General features: G+C 47.2%; 1 protein-coding gene across 1 annotated transcript in view; it reads left to right on the top strand.

Annotated features, from left to right (window-relative positions):
- LOC311051412 (ephrin type-B receptor 3-like) overlaps nucleotides 1-17,777 on the top strand; it is a gene marked incomplete at its 5' end in the record, with an annotated part of 19,187 nt that extends 1,410 nt beyond the window's left edge. Inside the window, 8 exons of the mRNA XM_084065978.1 lie at nucleotides 687-739; nucleotides 1,463-1,669; nucleotides 3,582-3,829; nucleotides 4,658-4,873; nucleotides 5,715-5,864; nucleotides 6,243-6,442; nucleotides 10,747-10,902; nucleotides 14,915-17,777. Of these exons, the coding sequence (XP_083922104.1) occupies nucleotides 687-739; nucleotides 1,463-1,669; nucleotides 3,582-3,829; nucleotides 4,658-4,873; nucleotides 5,715-5,864; nucleotides 6,243-6,442; nucleotides 10,747-10,902; nucleotides 14,915-15,023 (1,339 nt within the window). The 3' untranslated portion in view covers nucleotides 15,024-17,777. The remainder of the gene's footprint in view (nucleotides 1-686; nucleotides 740-1,462; nucleotides 1,670-3,581; nucleotides 3,830-4,657; nucleotides 4,874-5,714; nucleotides 5,865-6,242; nucleotides 6,443-10,746; nucleotides 10,903-14,914) is intronic.
- Between the last annotated feature and the right edge of the window lie 208 nt (nucleotides 17,778-17,985).

Genomic DNA, 17,985 nt, shown 5'->3' with positions numbered 1-17,985 from the left:
CCTTTATTGCCGTTTTTGCCGGCGGCGGGCGGCTTCCGATGCTAAAAAAAAGGAAACTGGCTAGAAAAAGAGAGTATAATTATGTTGAGCGGCATCGCAGTTGGGCGGCGACTACTGCAGACGTTATTATGGATATGTTTTCTTCCCTAGCTTTTGTTCCATTTCCCAGTATTGCCCCCCCCCCCTCACCACGTGCAGTGTTGCCATGTCCACTTATTATAAGCGACTTTGGGCTTGTTTTTCTCTTGTACTGTAGTTGCGAGTTGCGATTTTTGGGGCTTGTTTCTAAAGTGTAGTTGCTTAGTTGGGCTTGCTTCCTAAATGTTCAAACCAGTGGTTCTCAAACATTTTCATGTCAAGGACCCCCCAAATGAATATGTAATTGTCAGAGTACCCCCCCCCCCCCACACGTACCAGATTTGTGTTGTTAAAATGTTTCAAAAATATTTCCCAAGATTTTTTGTAAATAGCAGATCTACAAGCTTACAACGCGTCGCAGTGCGACGTGTTGTGAGCTTGTAGATCGCCTATTTTCAAATAGCCGATGTATATAGATGTATTTAACATGCTCATGTGGCCTATTAGTCGCTTCTTTTTGGCTTGTTTTCATAGACCTGGTTGCTTAGTTCTCTTGCAACATCTGGCAACGTGACTCAGTCGGCGTTTTCCTCTCTTTTGCCCTACAGGAAGCAGCGGAATGGCTCGGAATCGGAGTACACAGAGAAACTGCAGCAGTACAGTAAGTTTCTAAGCTGAGCTCTGTCTAAATTCCATGCTGCCTGCCAGGCAGGCAGGCAGTCCTCGACAGCTCCCTGTGTTGAAAATATTTTGGCTTGAAGAAGAAAGAATTGTGGGATAAAAAAAATGTCAGAGTAATTGCTAGCCGACTTAATCACATCTGTGTGTATGAGTCATTAATTAGTGTGTAATGAAAGCAGGTTATGGTTATTTAGTTCAATAATCCATCAAGATTGTAGCAATTACGGCAATTGTTTGACTGACCTACATTTTGATTGCTAAAGATTTCTACACGCTTATTTTGTTTTATGCTGTTACAGTGGATGTGCTTTTCTTAAATACTTCAACATTTTTTTCACTGATTATGCTACAGCCTATAGAATAAAGATACCAAGGATAGGACAGTGACATCATAAAGAGTGATGAAGTGTGTGTAGGTGCTTACACGTGACCTCATTTAAGAATCCTTGGTATCTTAACCACTAATGCCCTATTTCAAAATGTCGAAATGCCGATCTACAAGCTCATAACACGTCACATCTCGACGTGTTGTGAGCTTGTAGATCTGCTATTTTCACTTTGTTGTATAATGAGATGCCAAAAATAGTGGCGCCATGTTGAAAGTGGTTGATTCTAGGCTCTAACAGGTAAAGCACTTTCAGACTGCTATTTGTTTGACGCCATCGATTCACGTGTCCTGTTCTCGCTACTGAATCCCCCATAGTCACTCCGGGAATGAAGGTCTACATCGACCCCTTCACCTACGAGGACCCCAACGAAGCCGTGCGCGAGTTCGCCAAGGAGATCGATGTCTCCTGCGTGAAGATCGAGGAGGTCATTGGCGCAGGTAACCCACCAAAGCTACTGAGCTACAGGGGAAAGACTGCTAGTCAACTCCAGGCCATACCGTTAGAGGACTTCACGCCAAGCGGTACTTTCACTCAATTCATCGCTAATGCCCCGCCCCCCTTCCCTTGCTTCCTTCCGCCATCCCTCCCCCACCACCTCCTAGACAGACCAACCCCTTTTTCGGGGTGTTGAAAACTAAAATAAATAATTGTCCCCCCACACCCAAAGTTTGCCAGTCTCCTAGCAATGTCCTCGTTCAAAAGTATAGCTAGACGTCACAGTCGTAGCACCCTATATGTTGTGATCCCCTCCAACCCCTTTATGCCGTTAGAGCAGCTTTTGTACACTTTTGTCTGGTGAGTGTCTACTGTTGTCACCTTTGACCTTTGAAAACAGAGCCCAATCCTGGAGCCACGAAAAAGCTGCCGTTTGAATTTTGATTTGTTTCTGGACAATTATCGGCCACAATTGGCTGATCTGAAAACCCCCTTGAATCCAATGGAAGTAATTATCTTTGGGAGCGAGCAACGGTTGACCTGTAGAACCGCTTCCTGCCTAGCTAGGCCCAGGATTGGCCATCTCTGTCCCCGCCCACCCGAGGGCCTCTTTAGAGAGCGCTCTCATCCATTCACCTCATTTGACCCTTGCCAAGAGCACATGGCTCTCGTAATAATTATGTGTGGTCAACCAACCAACCCCTCTAGAAAAAAACACCCACTTTCCCCAATATTTGATGTTGTAGCTATAGCAAAACATAAAAATGTGTCGTGTATTTGATATATTTGATAGTAATATCTTTGCAAAAAAAGAAAAGAAAAAAAGAGGCTGCAGGACTTAGAGTTGTGATGGTGGAGAGAGGGTGAAGAATGGCTACTACTGCTACTGCTACTACCACCACTACTACTGCTACTACTGCTACTACTGCTGCTACGTCAGCCCTCCTACTGCTGAAGCTACTACCTGAAACACCCGTCGCTTCCCAGCTTTTCGCCTTTTGAGTGACAAACCCTCAACCCCTGTCTTCCATGTCCCTCCCTCCCTCCCTCCCTGTCCTCTACAACCCTCCTCCTCCTCCTCCTACTCCTTTCCCCCCCTTGATCCATCCCTCCATCCTCCACTTTACCCTCCCTCAACGTTGTCACACACACACACGCACACGCGCACACACACACACACACACACACACACACACACACACACACACACACACACACGCACACGCACACACACTTTCTCTCGCTTGCCTCATGCTCGGCATTGTAGACTCCCGACGCAAAGCGTCCGACCCCAGCCGGACTCCCAAGCTTCTCTCCCCGCCTATGTCCTCCTCCTGCGCCCGTTTCCCCAGCAGCCCCTAGCCTTCCTCGCTCCCTCCCTCCCTCCCTCCCTCCCTTCCTTCCTCCCAACGCCACTCCTCCAACCCCTTCCCCTTTCTGCTGTCTCTCCGTAGCTCCCCAGGCCCTCATTTTCATCTCATTTCATCTCTCACAGCTTTACCATTTTTTCACCCAGACTGAGTTGTCATGCATCTCCCTTCAGCATCACTTCCAGCTTCTCTTCCTCTCAACATCATCCCTCATATTGTCACCTCTTTTCCGCCTTTTCATCTTCAGCTTATAGCGCATTAAGTAGTTCACCATGTACTGTAACGCTACCAGCAGCACTGCTGTCACTGCTGCCATCAAACCCCCGACACCGGCCTAGAGTCCTGGCTTTTTCTTGCAGTCTCTCCCCTTGTACCTCACTCCCCCCTTGCCCGCCCGCCCTGCTACCCTGCCCTGGCTCCTTGGTTCTAACCAGTTAACTGTCCCCTGTCCCTTCTTCTCCCCCCCTCCCCCCTCCAACCCCCACTCTCCTTCACTCTTCCGACATGCCTCTCTCCCCCTTCTGTCTCTCTCTCTCCCTCTACTTCCACTCCTCCTCCTCCCTCCTATCTCGTTGTCTCTCTCTCTCTCTCCAACTCGTTTCCGACATCGCCCCCCGCTCTCTCGCAGGAGAGTTCGGGGAAGTGTGCCGCGGCCGCCTCAAGCTCCCCGGCCGGCGCGAGATCATCGTGGCCATCAAGACGCTGAAGGTGGGCTACACCGACCGGCAGAGGCGGGACTTCCTGTCCGAGGCGTCCATCATGGGCCAGTTCGACCACCCCAACATCATCCGCCTGGAGGGCGTGGTCACCAAGAGCCGCCCGGTGATGATCGTCACGGAGTTCATGGAGAACGGAGCGCTGGACTCCTTCCTGAGGGTGAGGAGGAAACGCACACAAGGACACGCATAACGCCAAGCACACACACACAACACGTGCACGTACGCAGACAACTTTGCAGGTCGACAGTCAGGCAACAGCAGGCAGGCACGTACACTCGCGTACACACACACACACACACACACACACACACACACAAGCATAAGCTCTTAATATCCCACTCCCGGGAAAACTTGTATCTGCGATCTTATTGATTTTCGATGCCACTATGCTTCAAATACGCACATGCATATCACCCCGATCTCACCGTTAGCTATCTGCTTTGCCCTAAAAAACTGTTATGCCTCATCTATGACACCGCCGCCACGGTGGATATCTGACGAACGTTCAGGCAACCGGTGACATTTACCGAGAAGCTCAGTCTCCTGTGAACCGCTAGATACCAAGACACATCAAACACTGTCTGCTGCTGCTAGGGAGAAGAAGGGGGGGGGGGGGGGGGGGGGGCTAGGAGGAAGTGGAAAATATGAGATGAGCTGGAGGATTGTAAGATGGAGGTCAGAGGTTAAGAAGACAGAGAGAAACTAGAAATGAGAGAGCCATCAACAACAACATCAGAGAAAGGTAGTTTGGAACTTAATAAAGACAAAAGACAAGGAAACTGGGAAGATGGTTATTCCACCAAAATCGGCTATCTGAAGTTCTGCCATCTAATATCACGGACACATTCTGTGGATCCAATCAGTTTAAAGCGAGATAATCCTTTGAAACAGGCGTCCTTGATCTAAAATTGGATTTGTCCTTGTCTGTTTTTTTTTCTTCTCCTCTCTCTCTCTCTTTCTCGCCGTCTCTCTCTTCCTGTGCCAGCTGAATGACGGGCAGTTCACAGTGATCCAGCTAGTTGGCATGCTGCGCGGCATCGCAGCGGGCATGAAGTACCTGTCAGACATGAACTATGTGCACCGGGACCTGGCGGCCCGCAACATCCTGGTCAACAGCAACCTGGTGTGCAAGGTGTCCGACTTCGGCCTGTCCCGCTTCCTGGAGGATGACGCCGCGGACCCCACCTACACCAGCTCACTGGTGAGTGTGTGTGTGTGTGTGCGTGTGTCCGTGCATGTGCATCCGCACTAGTTGGAACGGCCATAGCTGAGCCGGTACAGGGAATCTTAAGGGAATCTTATAGAGCCAGTAGGACCTCCCAGCTTGCCCAATGTACGTGTCTCTCAACCCCCTAACAACTCCCACGCTGTACGCTCAATAAAGCCATCTGAGCAGCCATCTGGCTGGGTGAAGCGGTAAAAGCAACCCCCCCCCCCTCCCAGAAAAATGAATCCCTTAGTTTGAACAAAATGATAAAATGTAAATAAGATAAAGAGGTTGTGCATCAACAATTCTCAGTGGAGTGCTAGACCCAAAATCCAGTGTAAATAGGAATTGAAAAAAATCCCCAAAAATGTAGCACATTTCAACATTTCAATGAAGGACAAAGTACTCATATTTCCACTTTGGCACACACCAATAAACAAACGCTAATAAGCGTTCGTTTATTGGTGTATAAAAACAAGTAAATGTGAGTACTTTGTCCTTCATTGAAATGTTAAAATTTGTTGGAAGTTGACGCGATGACATCAGTCTATCTTTCTGTCTGTCAGTCTGTGTATCTGTGCGTTCTGTGACTGTCGGCCTGCTTGTGTGGTGGTGGTGGCTGGTCATGTGTTGCCGTGCGCCCCTCGTATTCTGCCCCATGTCTCACTCCTATCTCTCTCCCTGTCGTATGTGTCGTGTGTGTGTGTGACTCCGTCCGTGTCCGTGCTCCATCCCCTCCTCCTCCTCCTCCTCCTCCTCCTCCTCCTCCTCCTCCTCCCCCCCTACCTCACAACACCAGTATTTCACGCTCACCTACTCATTCGCATATCCACAGGGAGGCAAGATCCCCATCCGCTGGACGGCCCCCGAGGCCATCGCCTACCGGAAGTTCACCTCGGCCAGTGACGTGTGGAGCTACGGCATCGTCATGTGGGAGGTGATGTCGTACGGCGAGCGGCCTTACTGGGACATGAGCAATCAGGACGTGAGTTCAATCATCCCAAGATGTGGGATGCCCCTTTTTGTTTGGTTTGGTTTATTTGACGAATTATAATGCATTCATAAGAAACAGACATATAAGCCATTTTTCAGGATAGGATAATGCTTGACTTTATTAACATTGTTGACGCTGGTGTTGCCTTTAAGCCCCTTTATGCTTCCGTCCAACGACGAATAGACAAAATACAGATCAACAAGCTGTTGTAGATCGGCCAATTTTCAAATAGCCAAAGTATAAAAGAAGTGGTTATTCTGTTTATTTAAGGTCCTTGTCACCAAAGCACTTGTTCCCTTCTTGCAGTGCCAAGTTTAAAGTGATTGTGTTTCTAATGAACGTTGCTGTCGGTTTCCCCCCCTCCCTCAGGTGATAAACGCGGTGGAGCAGGACTACCGGCTGCCCCCTCCTATGGACTGCCCCACGGCGCTCCACCAGCTCATGCTGGACTGCTGGGTGAAGGAGAGGAACCTGCGGCCCAAGTTCTCTCAGATCGTGGCCACGCTGGACAAGCTGATCCGCAACGCCGCCAGCCTCAAGGTGGTCACCAACAGTGCACAGTCCTCTGGGTAAGTTAGGAGTCTTTTTTTTGTTTTACTTGTGATAATATTATAGCAGTACGAGGAGTTGTACTTATTGCTGCTTTGGCAGGCCTCTGGGCAAGTTGTAATAGTGTTCTGTGTGTGCAGTAGAAGTGTATAAATACGTGCCAAGGCCTGGTAGCGGTCTGACGTAACCCGATGTAACTCTACATGCAGTCGACAAATGTACTCTCTGCTCCTTCCCCTGACGGCAATTAGTGGAACTATCTTGACAATGTGTCTGAGCATTTAAACTTTAACTGTAGTATTGATTGAATAGCAATAATAGTTTATTTTTTGTACAAGATTCTGTTGGGTTTTTATGAGGTGGCTTACTTATATTATTAGAGGCTTATATGATGGTTATTGTGTAATGGAAACTGTGATACTGTCTACCATCATTTAATGAGCACTAATTGCTTTTTTTAAATACATCTTTGCTGGCTTCCTAAAGTCATATACCTTTGAGGTAACCCTGTGTATTGGACTCCAGAGATGGATTACTGTAATAAGTGATTAGTTTATTGAGTGAAGCCACTTGACCTTTTTGTCTGGAAGGTGCTGGCTGCGCGCATATTGACCCAGTCATTTCATTTCTTATACCTCTGCCAGCCTGAGCCCTTTTTGCACCGTGCAAACATCCCCCCTTATCCAGATTGATAGCGGTGTGCTGGAGTCACACTGACTCAGCGGCAACAATCTTTTAATTCCCGTGGAGCTGTGCTGTTTATTTCCCATGCAAGTTCTCTCTCTACTTCTTTTCTCAAGTGCTGTTATGCAAAAAAATCCAAAGTACAACTCAAAGTCAATATAGAACCCGGCCTGCATAGCGGCATCTATCTCCAGCACCCAGCAAACAGGGAGCTGCCATCTTATGACGATGTCATGTCTACATTTAACCAATTTCACCCTATTTTGGGCATGTCATTATTATTTTTTTTAAGTTGTATGACAAACTACTTGTAGTATATCGTCTCTGTCGGGAAGCCTCATATATCCAAAACTGTTACTTTTCAGCATTCAAATTCAAAAGTAGCAGATCGACAACCTCAAAATGTGTCGCTTCGCGCCGCGTTTCGAGGTTGTAGATCTGCTACTTTTGATGCTTCTGTGTGACACTGTAGTGTGATCAAGTAGCATTCATTTACAAAAAAAACACAACGTTTTCTGCCCGACAGCAACAATATACTTTCGGGCTCAAGTTGTCAACCCAAGTTTATCCATCCTCCACATCCCCGTTTCTCACAAAGGAATATAACGGGAGTATAGGAACTGGGGAGAGGGAGGCGGGGGGGGAGGGGGGGTGACCTACCTATCTGTCCCCTCATCAGGGTCTCTCTGTCCTGAGGGACGGCCCACCAGCCGATCCTGGGTTGGGCTCCAGGGCTCCTGGGGGAAGCCAGAGGCCTCGGTTGGGCCGTGAGAGATGCCGTTCTTAGAAGATTAAGCTTGCGGTTAATTAGCTCGATTAAGTGCGAAGGCGAAAAAAGAGACGGCAGCGCCTTTTAATTAGCCACTAACGAGATTTTAAACGGGCCAGCGGAGAGGTGGCCTCCTGCCTGTACCGAGCCCTAACTATGGAGTGAGTGAGATATGATGCCGTCATCTCATACCGGGGCCATGTTGAAGGATGGCTGGAGGTTAGCTGCTGGCTGACTGGCTGTGGCTGTGGGCTGGTGTTGTTGTGTTAAGATGCACACGTTTTCATCAAGCAGGGGCGTTAAACAGCAAACTGGATTTAATAATTGTTGTTTTTCATGTAAGATGTACATGTTTGCTCCAAAGCAAGGTTGTATGTGTTTGACTCACCTCTCCACGTTTTCATAATTCAACTCGCAAATCTTCTTTTGCCTGTGCAAAATGGTGACCCAACTCTCTGCTTGAAAGTGGGACCGTCTCCACTCCTTAAGGGATAGTTCACCCCCAAAATGACCTTTCTATTGATTTGTCATGGAGACTTGAATGATTTTTTGGGGTGAACTATCTATCCCTTTAACCTTGCGTTATTGCGTGTCTGTACGCTGCTGTTTGTACAGTATTATGAAGCCTGCTTGCTAAGCTCACTGTACTGTAGCTTCATAGTAGAAGTACAGTCTGGTATAGTGTGTCTGTGTATATCTCCATGTGTGACCAGCCAGCAACACCCCCAGACTGTTTTGGGAGCAAACTTAAAAGAAGGTAGGGTTGTTTGGTGGGGGTGGTGGTTTGGGGGGGTGCGGGGGGATCGTACCAACAATGCTCCATTAAGAGAAGCCAATGGCCAGGGTTAATGACGGCCCGAGACCTGGGGGCTCTCTCCAAGTTGCAGGCCTTTATTAAAAATCACTCCGTCTACACCACTCAATGGACCCCTCTGTATCACTCTTATTAACTCCCCCCTTCTCTCTTTTCTTTCTTTTTTTCCCGCTCCCTCCCCTCTGTCCGTCCTTTAATTGTTAATGAATCTAATGCCATCAAAAAGCGGGACAGGGATCACCGGAGCAGAGAGAGGAGTTGGTAGACAGTGGCGCTCTTTCTCTTCCCTTGCTCCCTCATCTCCTCCTTTCTCCTTTCTCCTCCTCCTCCTCTCTCGTTCATCCTCTCCGCTCTGAGTCGCGGCGGGGTTTTATTAAAACTCCCAAGGTGGGCCTCCTCTGTATCTGTGGCATCCATCAGTCTGCAGGCCTTAGGGTTTGGGGGTTCTTTAGATAAGGCCCCGTCAGGCCACCGTACCGACAGGTGTATAGTCACGCTTGCATGCACGCACGCACACTGGCCACGATTGCATACACACGCGGAAATCCATCGTCACAAACGTGACCGCACACACACACACACACACACACACACACACACACACACACACACACACACACACACACACACACACACACACACACACACACACACACACACACACACACACACACACACACACACACACACACACACACATCTGAGTCACATGTGTGTTTACATTCCCCACATATCTGTGCGCTGTCCTGGAGACTTTTTTCGGAAATGTCTTTCCACCTCCGCGGTGTTGTGTTGCACGCATCCTTTTGTCTAGCCAACCTTGGTGTGTCACGCCAGAAAGAACACACACACACACACACACACACACACACACACACACACACACACACACACACACACACACACACACACACACACACACACACACACACACACACACACACACACGCTGAGCAGATGTGAGTAAGGCATTTCCCATCAAGCCATAAGCTCCATTACATCATTAAAAATAAATTCTAACACACACACACACACGTTTGTACAACTGCACTTGTGCTCTCGATTTTCTCGATTTTCGAATGCTATTTTAAAAACCTTATGCCATTTTTAACCCTTAAACCCTGAAGCCGAAAATAGCAGATCTGCTATTTTCTCTGCATGACACTGGGACGCAAATTGAAGTGTAAACCGGCATAACTCCAACAACAAGAAGCAACAAGAGACAATCAACATGATAGACTTAAATTAGTAGGAGTTAGCACTGAAAGCTATAAAAGCGTGTTTTAAGCAGGGATTTAAAGCAAGAGAACGATTCAACAAGCCTGAACTCCAAGGGCAGTGCATTCCAACATGTTTGGAGCTCTGGTACTAAAAGCCAGATCTCCTTTGGTCTTTAACCTCACATGTGTGTAATAACAGTGTCCAGCCGGCCAGCCAAGCCTCCAGCCAGTCCCTCCCTCCACGGTACGGTGATGAAGGTATAGCCTCCTCCCCCCGACACACCCTCTCCATCCCCCCCTCTGTCTCTCTGCTCTGTGGGCTCGGGGGGCTCTGGAGAACACTCCCTACGGAAGTGGTTCTCAAACTTTTTCAAGTCAAGGACCCCCAAATTGATATTGTATTTTCCCATGGGACCTCCATCTGAAAATAATTTGTGCTAGGGACCCCCAGAAGAGAAGATTTTTGTAAAAACAAAAAATACTAACAACATATAAATACATTTAATTAATAAACAATTGAATAATTCATTCAATAATTAATACATAAATAAATTACTCCACATTTTCCCTTGGTATAAAATAGGGTTATAGTAGTTAAACTGATTGTGATGCTATAATATTAACACATTTTGCTGGCCCCCCACCTTTGAGAACCACTGGCCTTCAAGAGGAGGAGAGGTGGAGAAGGAGAGGTGGAGGAGAGAAGGGATGGACGGGGGCGTGTGGGGGATGAGGTTGGCTGATGGAGGTGGTGGTGTGACGACCTTAACCCTCTCTCTCTCTCTGTTTCTCCCCTTCTCTCTCTTTCCCTCTCCATCTCTCCCCATAACTATGTAGGGTGTCCCAGCCCCTGCTCGATCGCTGTGTGCCGGACTATACCACTTTCACCACCGTGGGGGACTGGCTGGACGCCATCAAGATGAGCCGCTACCGCGACAACTTCGTCAACGCCGGATTCGCTTCCTTTGACCTGGTGGCCCAGATGACAGCAGAGTGAGTGGAGGGTTTAGATGAATTAATGGGAGGGTGGCACGGTGGCGAGGTGGTTAGCGATGTTGGCATCTCAGCAAGACGTTTCCTGGGTTGGGCACTCGGTGGCGCAAGTGGTAAAGTCCCTTGCCCATCACCACGGCGGCTGGGGGTTCGAGTCCACAGCGGTGCATCCGGCTTTGTCGAGCGTCTCTATATGAACGCAATAGGCTCTATGCACAGCAGCCATTTTGGAGAGAAATTGGGCCTCGTCTTACTTCCTTCACAGGTGTTACCAATGATACTAATGAAGGCTCAGTTCTATTCTGGTCAAACAGAGTCAAGGTGCTCAAAGTGTGGTCCATGGTTCCATGAGGGGGTTCTAAATGCCCCCTTAAAAGGTGTGTAACTTCAAGAGTGTACAGGTACCCTTACGGGTCCATTTGGTTCCATTTTTACACTCTCAGAATTATGGGGTCCTTGAAATTAAAAGGTTTGAGAACCACTGTGCTACATGAAATGGAACAACGCCTTCATTTGTATCATTGGTAAAACCTGTGAAGGAAGTAAGGAAGAGGCCCAATTTCTTTCCAATATGGCTGCTGTGCATAGAGTCTATTGGCCCGTATTCAGGGGGAGGAAAGCCCGGGCGGGGAAGGGTGATATTTGTCACTGTACGTACTCCTATTGGCTGGGGTCGGTACCTGTCAGCAAAGGAGTGTTGGGCGGGAGGCTCTACGTCCTTCCGGTGGGGGCTCCTTACTGGCAGGTGAGTCAGTAGGATACGACAGCAGTGACAACACACAGACGTGTGTGTGTGGGGAGGAAATAATTGGGTAAAAAGAAATCCCACCAGAGCCTTTCCATGTGGATATTGCATGGTGTTTTTGTTTTCATGCCGCTTTATGAGAGGGACACACTTTACCTCTTTCAACATGAGGATAAGACGTGTGACAACTTTTTAAAGTTCCAACTTTATGGAATGCATTACCCGCCCGTGAAAATAATTGTCAAGGAGAAGGCAAACGTGCGAAACATAAGTCGGCAGATTATACCGAAACGTGAGACACGAGAGCACAAAATCCTTTCAAGCCCTTCCCGTGATTAAGTGGGGAAAATTGGAGGTTTGTTGTGAAACTTGCCATGGATTAGGTAACCAGCAACAGTCCAATGGAATTAATTTGTTCTGGAACCAAAACAACTCCGATACGCACACTTGAGGAAGGCATTTATTATGTATAACGTTCCCACACCCACTTGGTTTCAGCTCAGGTTTACGCCACGCTCGGTTGCACGCCGGTGTCACGCACCGGCAATAGCAGATCTACAAGCTCACCTGTAGATCTGTGGCTATTCTCAGCGCGTGACATCCACATGCATCTAAGTCAAGCCTTGCGGTGGCTAGAGATCCTCGGCAGCCTTCACTGGGCTAGTCATTGACATTATGGCTGTTTGAGAGTCTCCAATCAATCCAGATAATTAGTAAACAGCATGTCTTTGGGTTGATGGAGGGTGCTTTAGCACCCATAGAACAGGTCTTAACTCATCGGGGGCGTGACGAGTAAACGATAGGAAAGACGGGCCGAGTATTTCACATCAAAATGAGTGGTCGGTGCCTCATTCATTTCACACAGGGTGATGCCTCTATTTGCGGTGAAAATTTACCCCGTTCCGAATATAAATTGTGTCACTTAATTGCCTCGTAATATTCCCATTGTGTGTGGTATGTACTCATGACACCAACAAACTGTTCAAAAATATATATTTCCGGGCGAATTAATCACATTAAAAACTTCTTACGGTTTAAGGACCGTAAACCACTTAACTCTATATTTGGTTGATCGGAGTCCCTTTCCTTTTTCGCTCTACATTATATATCTTCGCTGAAAATAGCCGATCTATAAGCTGTCGGAATGCGACACATAATGAGCTTGTAGATCTGCTATTTTCTGTGCACGTTTTACCCACAATACGGATGTTGGTTAAGTGGTTAAACCAACTCAAACTCGTAAAGAACACGAGAAATCGATACAGAAAGTGAAGGGATCAAACCTGTGACGTTCTTGCTTCGAGGCAACAGCGACCATGTCTCCTCTGACCTCCAGCCGACACTGCGACCCACCGACCTCCGCCTGTGCGTTTACAAACAGGAAATGATGTAGTGGAAGTCATGGGGAAATAGGTGGGGGGGCACTGATGATCAAATAAACGAATTAGGATAATAATGACAAATATATCATTCTCATTAGCTGGATAATAGGCGGTGGAGGTGGGTGTAATTTGTTTCAATTTGCCTCAACTGACAGGTGTGGCGTACTGTGACTCTCTGGTTGCCCTTAATGGCCAGTAATTCCTCTAATGGCTCTCATTTATTATCATTTCATCCTCCATCGCAGGGCTGACGGGGACGGTGGAGGGGGGGGGTCCGGGGGGGGGGGGGGCATTTATTTGTGTGAAATTGCAGTGATGCACCCCTAGTTGGACTGTGTCTAGGGGGAGGAGGATGAATTGGGCATCATAGATTGTGTGTGTGTGTGTGTGTGTGTGTGTGTGTGTGTGTGTGTGTGTGTGTGTGTGTGTGTGTGTGTGTGTGTGCGCGTGTGCGTGCGTGCGTGCGTGCGTGTGTGTGTATGCGCACTCACACTCCTCATATTCGAATGGATCGGTCTGTAAAGACACTGAGACAAGCAGTGAGAATGGTATAGATAGAGAATATTAGATTGTGTGTGTGTGTGTGTGTTATTGAGCCATACATAGACACTAGTGTGGTCCCAGCGGTTGGCTGATTGCTCAGCGGTTCGCTCCTCTCCTGGGCTAACGGGGGGGGGGGGGGGGAGTGGGGGGACCAACAGGCCTCTATAGCAGAAAGCAGTGAGGTCCATGGTGACATTATCTCCCCTACACTACACCAACACAGTCCCACTGATTAGATTACAACGTCCGACTAACGACAGCCCAGCAGGTGCATCCTCCCAGGCCCTGCTAGGAGTCTCAATAATGTGGACTTGACGTCAAAACGTTTCCCCAGTGTGTTCTTGGTTACTGCAGATGCTAACAACCATACCCACCCCGCTATTCTTGTTCTTAGATGGACACAACAACTGGTGTGACTGTGTTATTCGTGTCTTGTTGGGTTTAAAACAACTCGCACAAACAGGGAAGGCCAAGTTGTCAGTATAGATACTTGTCTTTCAAGGAGACACCACACACGCCGCTGTCTGAGGTGGATCAGAACAGAAAATGAATGCCTTAGATGGTAATTAATAGACTATATCATGATGAATTATTATTCGCTCTGCTTCGGCTCTTCTCTTTTCGAGACATTGTGTAACATTTTGACATTTGATTAAAGCTGACTCACCGATGCAACCGGCTCTTTTCTGAGTCTGATTTGATGGGTTACCGCCCGCGTAGTCTACCCTGTCAGCCCTGATAGCTGATAAAAGCTACTTAGCTACTTGTTTTTGTCATTGCCTGACTCACTTGTTATTTGGCACACTGTGTGTGTGTGTGTGTGTGTGTGTGTGTGTGTGTGTGTGTGTGTGTGTGTGTGTGTGTGTGTGTGTGTGTGTGTGTGTGTGTGTGTGTGTGTGTGTGCGCGTGTGCGTGTGCGCGCGTGTGCGGGGGGTACTCTGTGAAGTGTACCAGGTGCCAAACAGTAGCTGAGTGGCCCATGTAATCATTAACCAGCCCATTAGGGCTGTTTTGGTGCCCGCTCTTTCCTCCGTACCTGCTGGACAATGGAAGCATGTTGCATTAAAGACCCACACTCAGTGTACTTGGACGAGCGTGACAATTTGTGTTGACACTGTGCCTTCGGGAAGCCATTTTATGGGTAATTTGCAGAGATGCTCACCTGCTCTCTCACACAGCAGCAGTAGTGTTTACCTTCCTGGCAGGGGAAAGTGACATTTGCACTTCAACTTCTGTTGGACATGTGATGTTTGCATACTTTTATTTTTATGGCTGCCACCACCTGTCCTTTTTCATATGACTTATCTCTTTATTAATTTTTTTCTCTCTTTTTTTTTTACAGGGACCTGCTTCGGATAGGGGTGACATTGGCCGGGCACCAGAAGAAGATTCTAGGCAGCATTCAGGACATGAGACTACAGATGAACCAAACACTTCCTGTCCAGGTCTGAGTGACAGCACGTTGCAGACCAATCGACGGACAGGACACGACAGGACAGCCCGACAGGAAAGCAAGAGGGGGAGAAGGAACTGTGCCAGACAGAGAACCAATGGGAAACCCTAGCTGCCTGACCATTTCTGCCAATCAAATGCTATGAAACTGGCTTGCAGTGCCTCAAGAGTTTTTTCTTTTCTTAGTTTTTTTTCCGTCACTTTTTGTTCCTTCCCCCATACCAATTTCATTTCCCGTTCCTGTGTTGTGTTTTTGTGTTTCTTCGATCCATCCGACCAGTCATTCACCTGGATTCTTTTGTACATTTTCGTTTTTTAAAAAGGAGTACAGACTTGAAGCCCCTCCTTTACATCTCCCATGCGTGCCTCGCCGGATTTCGGTGTGGGTTGACGTTTGCATGCGTGCGTGTGTTGTCGTGAGGTTGGCCGGGATCCTTAGCGCCCCCCCCCCCCCCCCACCCCCCATAAGTCTCTGATGATCCTCACACAATGGCCAAACACTCTGACCCCTTTCAACCCAACAAGTGACAGAAATGCACCGCCCCTTCATCGCGATGGACACCGAAACAGTTGGCAAAGGTTTTGGAAAAAAATATTTTAAAAACAATTGTAAACAATGTTCACACGAAACCAGAAGTGTTTGTTTGGGGACACACTGGGAGGAGACGGAGGAACGGAATCCTCCCATGATAGAAGTTGTTTTACTGTGCACGTGTGTGTGTGTTGCTCTCATCTTCATATTGAAGGTGTGTTATCTTAAAAGAAAAGTTAAAAAGGAGAAAAAGAAAAAAAGGCACTTGCCAGAGAAGGGTGAGGAGTTGATGGGGCTGGGGTCAGAGGTCAAGAAGGTCATGGAGGTCAAGAGGTCAAATGAGAGCAGTTGTTTGGCTGCTGGGTTTCCCATACAGCAGGTCAACCAGTTGACCCCTGACCTGGGGTAGCTCAGGAAAGTTCTGTAGCTTGGCAGCAACCTGCTCACAACTGTTTTCCTTCCAATGAAAAAAAAAAGTTGTTCATTCTTTTTGCTTATCCACCCTCCATTTAGATTTGTTCTGTTTTCGCACACCTTTGTTTTGGTAAGGTTTTTTTTTTTATTATTATAATAATTATTATTTCCCAAAATGGCCGGTCAAAAACCAAGTCCCCCCTTTTTACTGGACGCTTTATATGTGAATTATAGGGGAGACTGTGGACTGTGGCGATACGATACAAAGACCACTTGGCCTTTTAACTTGTGTGCGTTTCATGTGCGTGTTTGTTGCGTGCGAGAGTGCGTGCGTGCGTGCAGGTTCAGTGTCAACGTGTGTGTGAGTGTGTGTGTGTGTGTGTGTGTGTGTGTGTGAGTGGCGTGAGTGTACCAGAGTTGCACACAGATATACTGTATAATACAGCTTCTGCTTTCCCACCAATCGTGGAGAAATTATCGCATGAACTGAACCGTGACAAGGAGCAATTATATCTGAAACAATTACGCTATATTCTGTGGACAAACTGTTAAACCGTTCTTTTTTTATTTTTATTGAATCCAACAAAAAGATGGAACTTTGGAAATATATATATGCATCGTACAGAAATTGAGAGCAAGCCGTTGACAGACACCTTACCTTCCTACTATTTACGAATAATCAAAGTTCTTGTTTTTATTTCTTGCCCTCCCGCAAAATGTATTTATTTGTATTTTCCACCCCCCGAAAACCCTACGGACTTAAGAGACCATGGGGACTGTGGACTTGGAACAATCAACCCGGAAGAAAGACCCCCCCCCCCCCCCCCCTCCCAACCCCAACCAAACCCCCCTGCCCCAAGGAAGAGGAGGATTCAGCAAATATGATTATTAAGAAAAAAAATAATGATAAAAAATAATGCATATAAATTGGATATTGTATTTTTGTTGTTGTTCTAAACAGCCTGTACATGTTTTGTAACAAAAATGAGGTAAATAACATGAAAAAAAAGGTGTTTTGAGAAAACGGAAAACATGTGTTTGTTGTGAAGTGTTTGATGAAGGGTGAAATGAAGAGAGAGAGAGAGAGAGAGAGAGAGATAAAGGGAGAGGGAGGCTGCAGAGAATGGGAAGAAGAGAGGTGTACTGGAGGTATATAAAGTATATATCACTAGGTTCTAATTCCAAGGACCTCCATTGCGGGTCCGTTAGGTTACATTTGTACGCTCTTAAGAGTTACAGACCTGTAAGGGTCCATTTTGAACTCCCTCAAGGAACCTTGAGGGTCCCTGGACCCCACTTTTGAGAACCACAGGTATAGATAGTGTCAAACCGACAACAATAACCTTACAACCCGTGTCAACTTAGTCATAAAAATACTTTTTTTGTTGGTCGAGTGCAGGCTTAGCTAGCTAGCAGCAATATACACTGTCCAATATACTGTAGTTATTATGATGATGATGATGATGATGATGAGATGGAAAAATACGACACTGGGAGAAATTACCTTGTGGGCCCCCCAAACGTTAACATCGTTAGCTGACGTTATGCTAAACTGGTTGATGAGGGCTAACGTAATTAGGCTATATCTACACGATGGTGATAAGGATGTTGGCTTGTCTCCTAGCAACATGAGAACGTTTGGATGAAACCATCTATATGATTAGATCAGTGGGACTTTTGTGGATTCCAAGCATACTGTACATCCACCCACCTCCCCCTGTACGTAAGCGTGTGTGTGTGTGTGTGTGTGTGTGTGTGTGTGTGTGTGTGTGTGTGTGTGTGTGTGTGTGTGTGTGTGTGTGTGTGTGTGTGTGTGTGTGTGTGTGTGTGAGAGACTGTATGTGAGTGTGTATTTTCAGGTCAGAATGTTCATACGACCAACCAGACTGGATGGTTAGCTGTACCAACCAACATAAAGAAGAGTTTATTATGTAGCCTAATACTCAAGAGTTATTGTCTATCATGCACCTTCTGTCAACACAACACAACCTGTCACCGCCCCAGGCAAGGCAAGG

This window comes from Gymnoscopelus microlampas (assembly GCF_963454915.1).
Source record: "Gymnoscopelus microlampas genome assembly, chromosome: 9".
NCBI classification, from domain to species: Eukaryota; Metazoa; Chordata; class Actinopteri; order Myctophiformes; family Myctophidae; genus Gymnoscopelus; species Gymnoscopelus microlampas.
The sequence above is the reverse complement of the archived record's forward strand: the minus strand, read 5'-3'. Positions and strand labels throughout refer to the sequence as shown.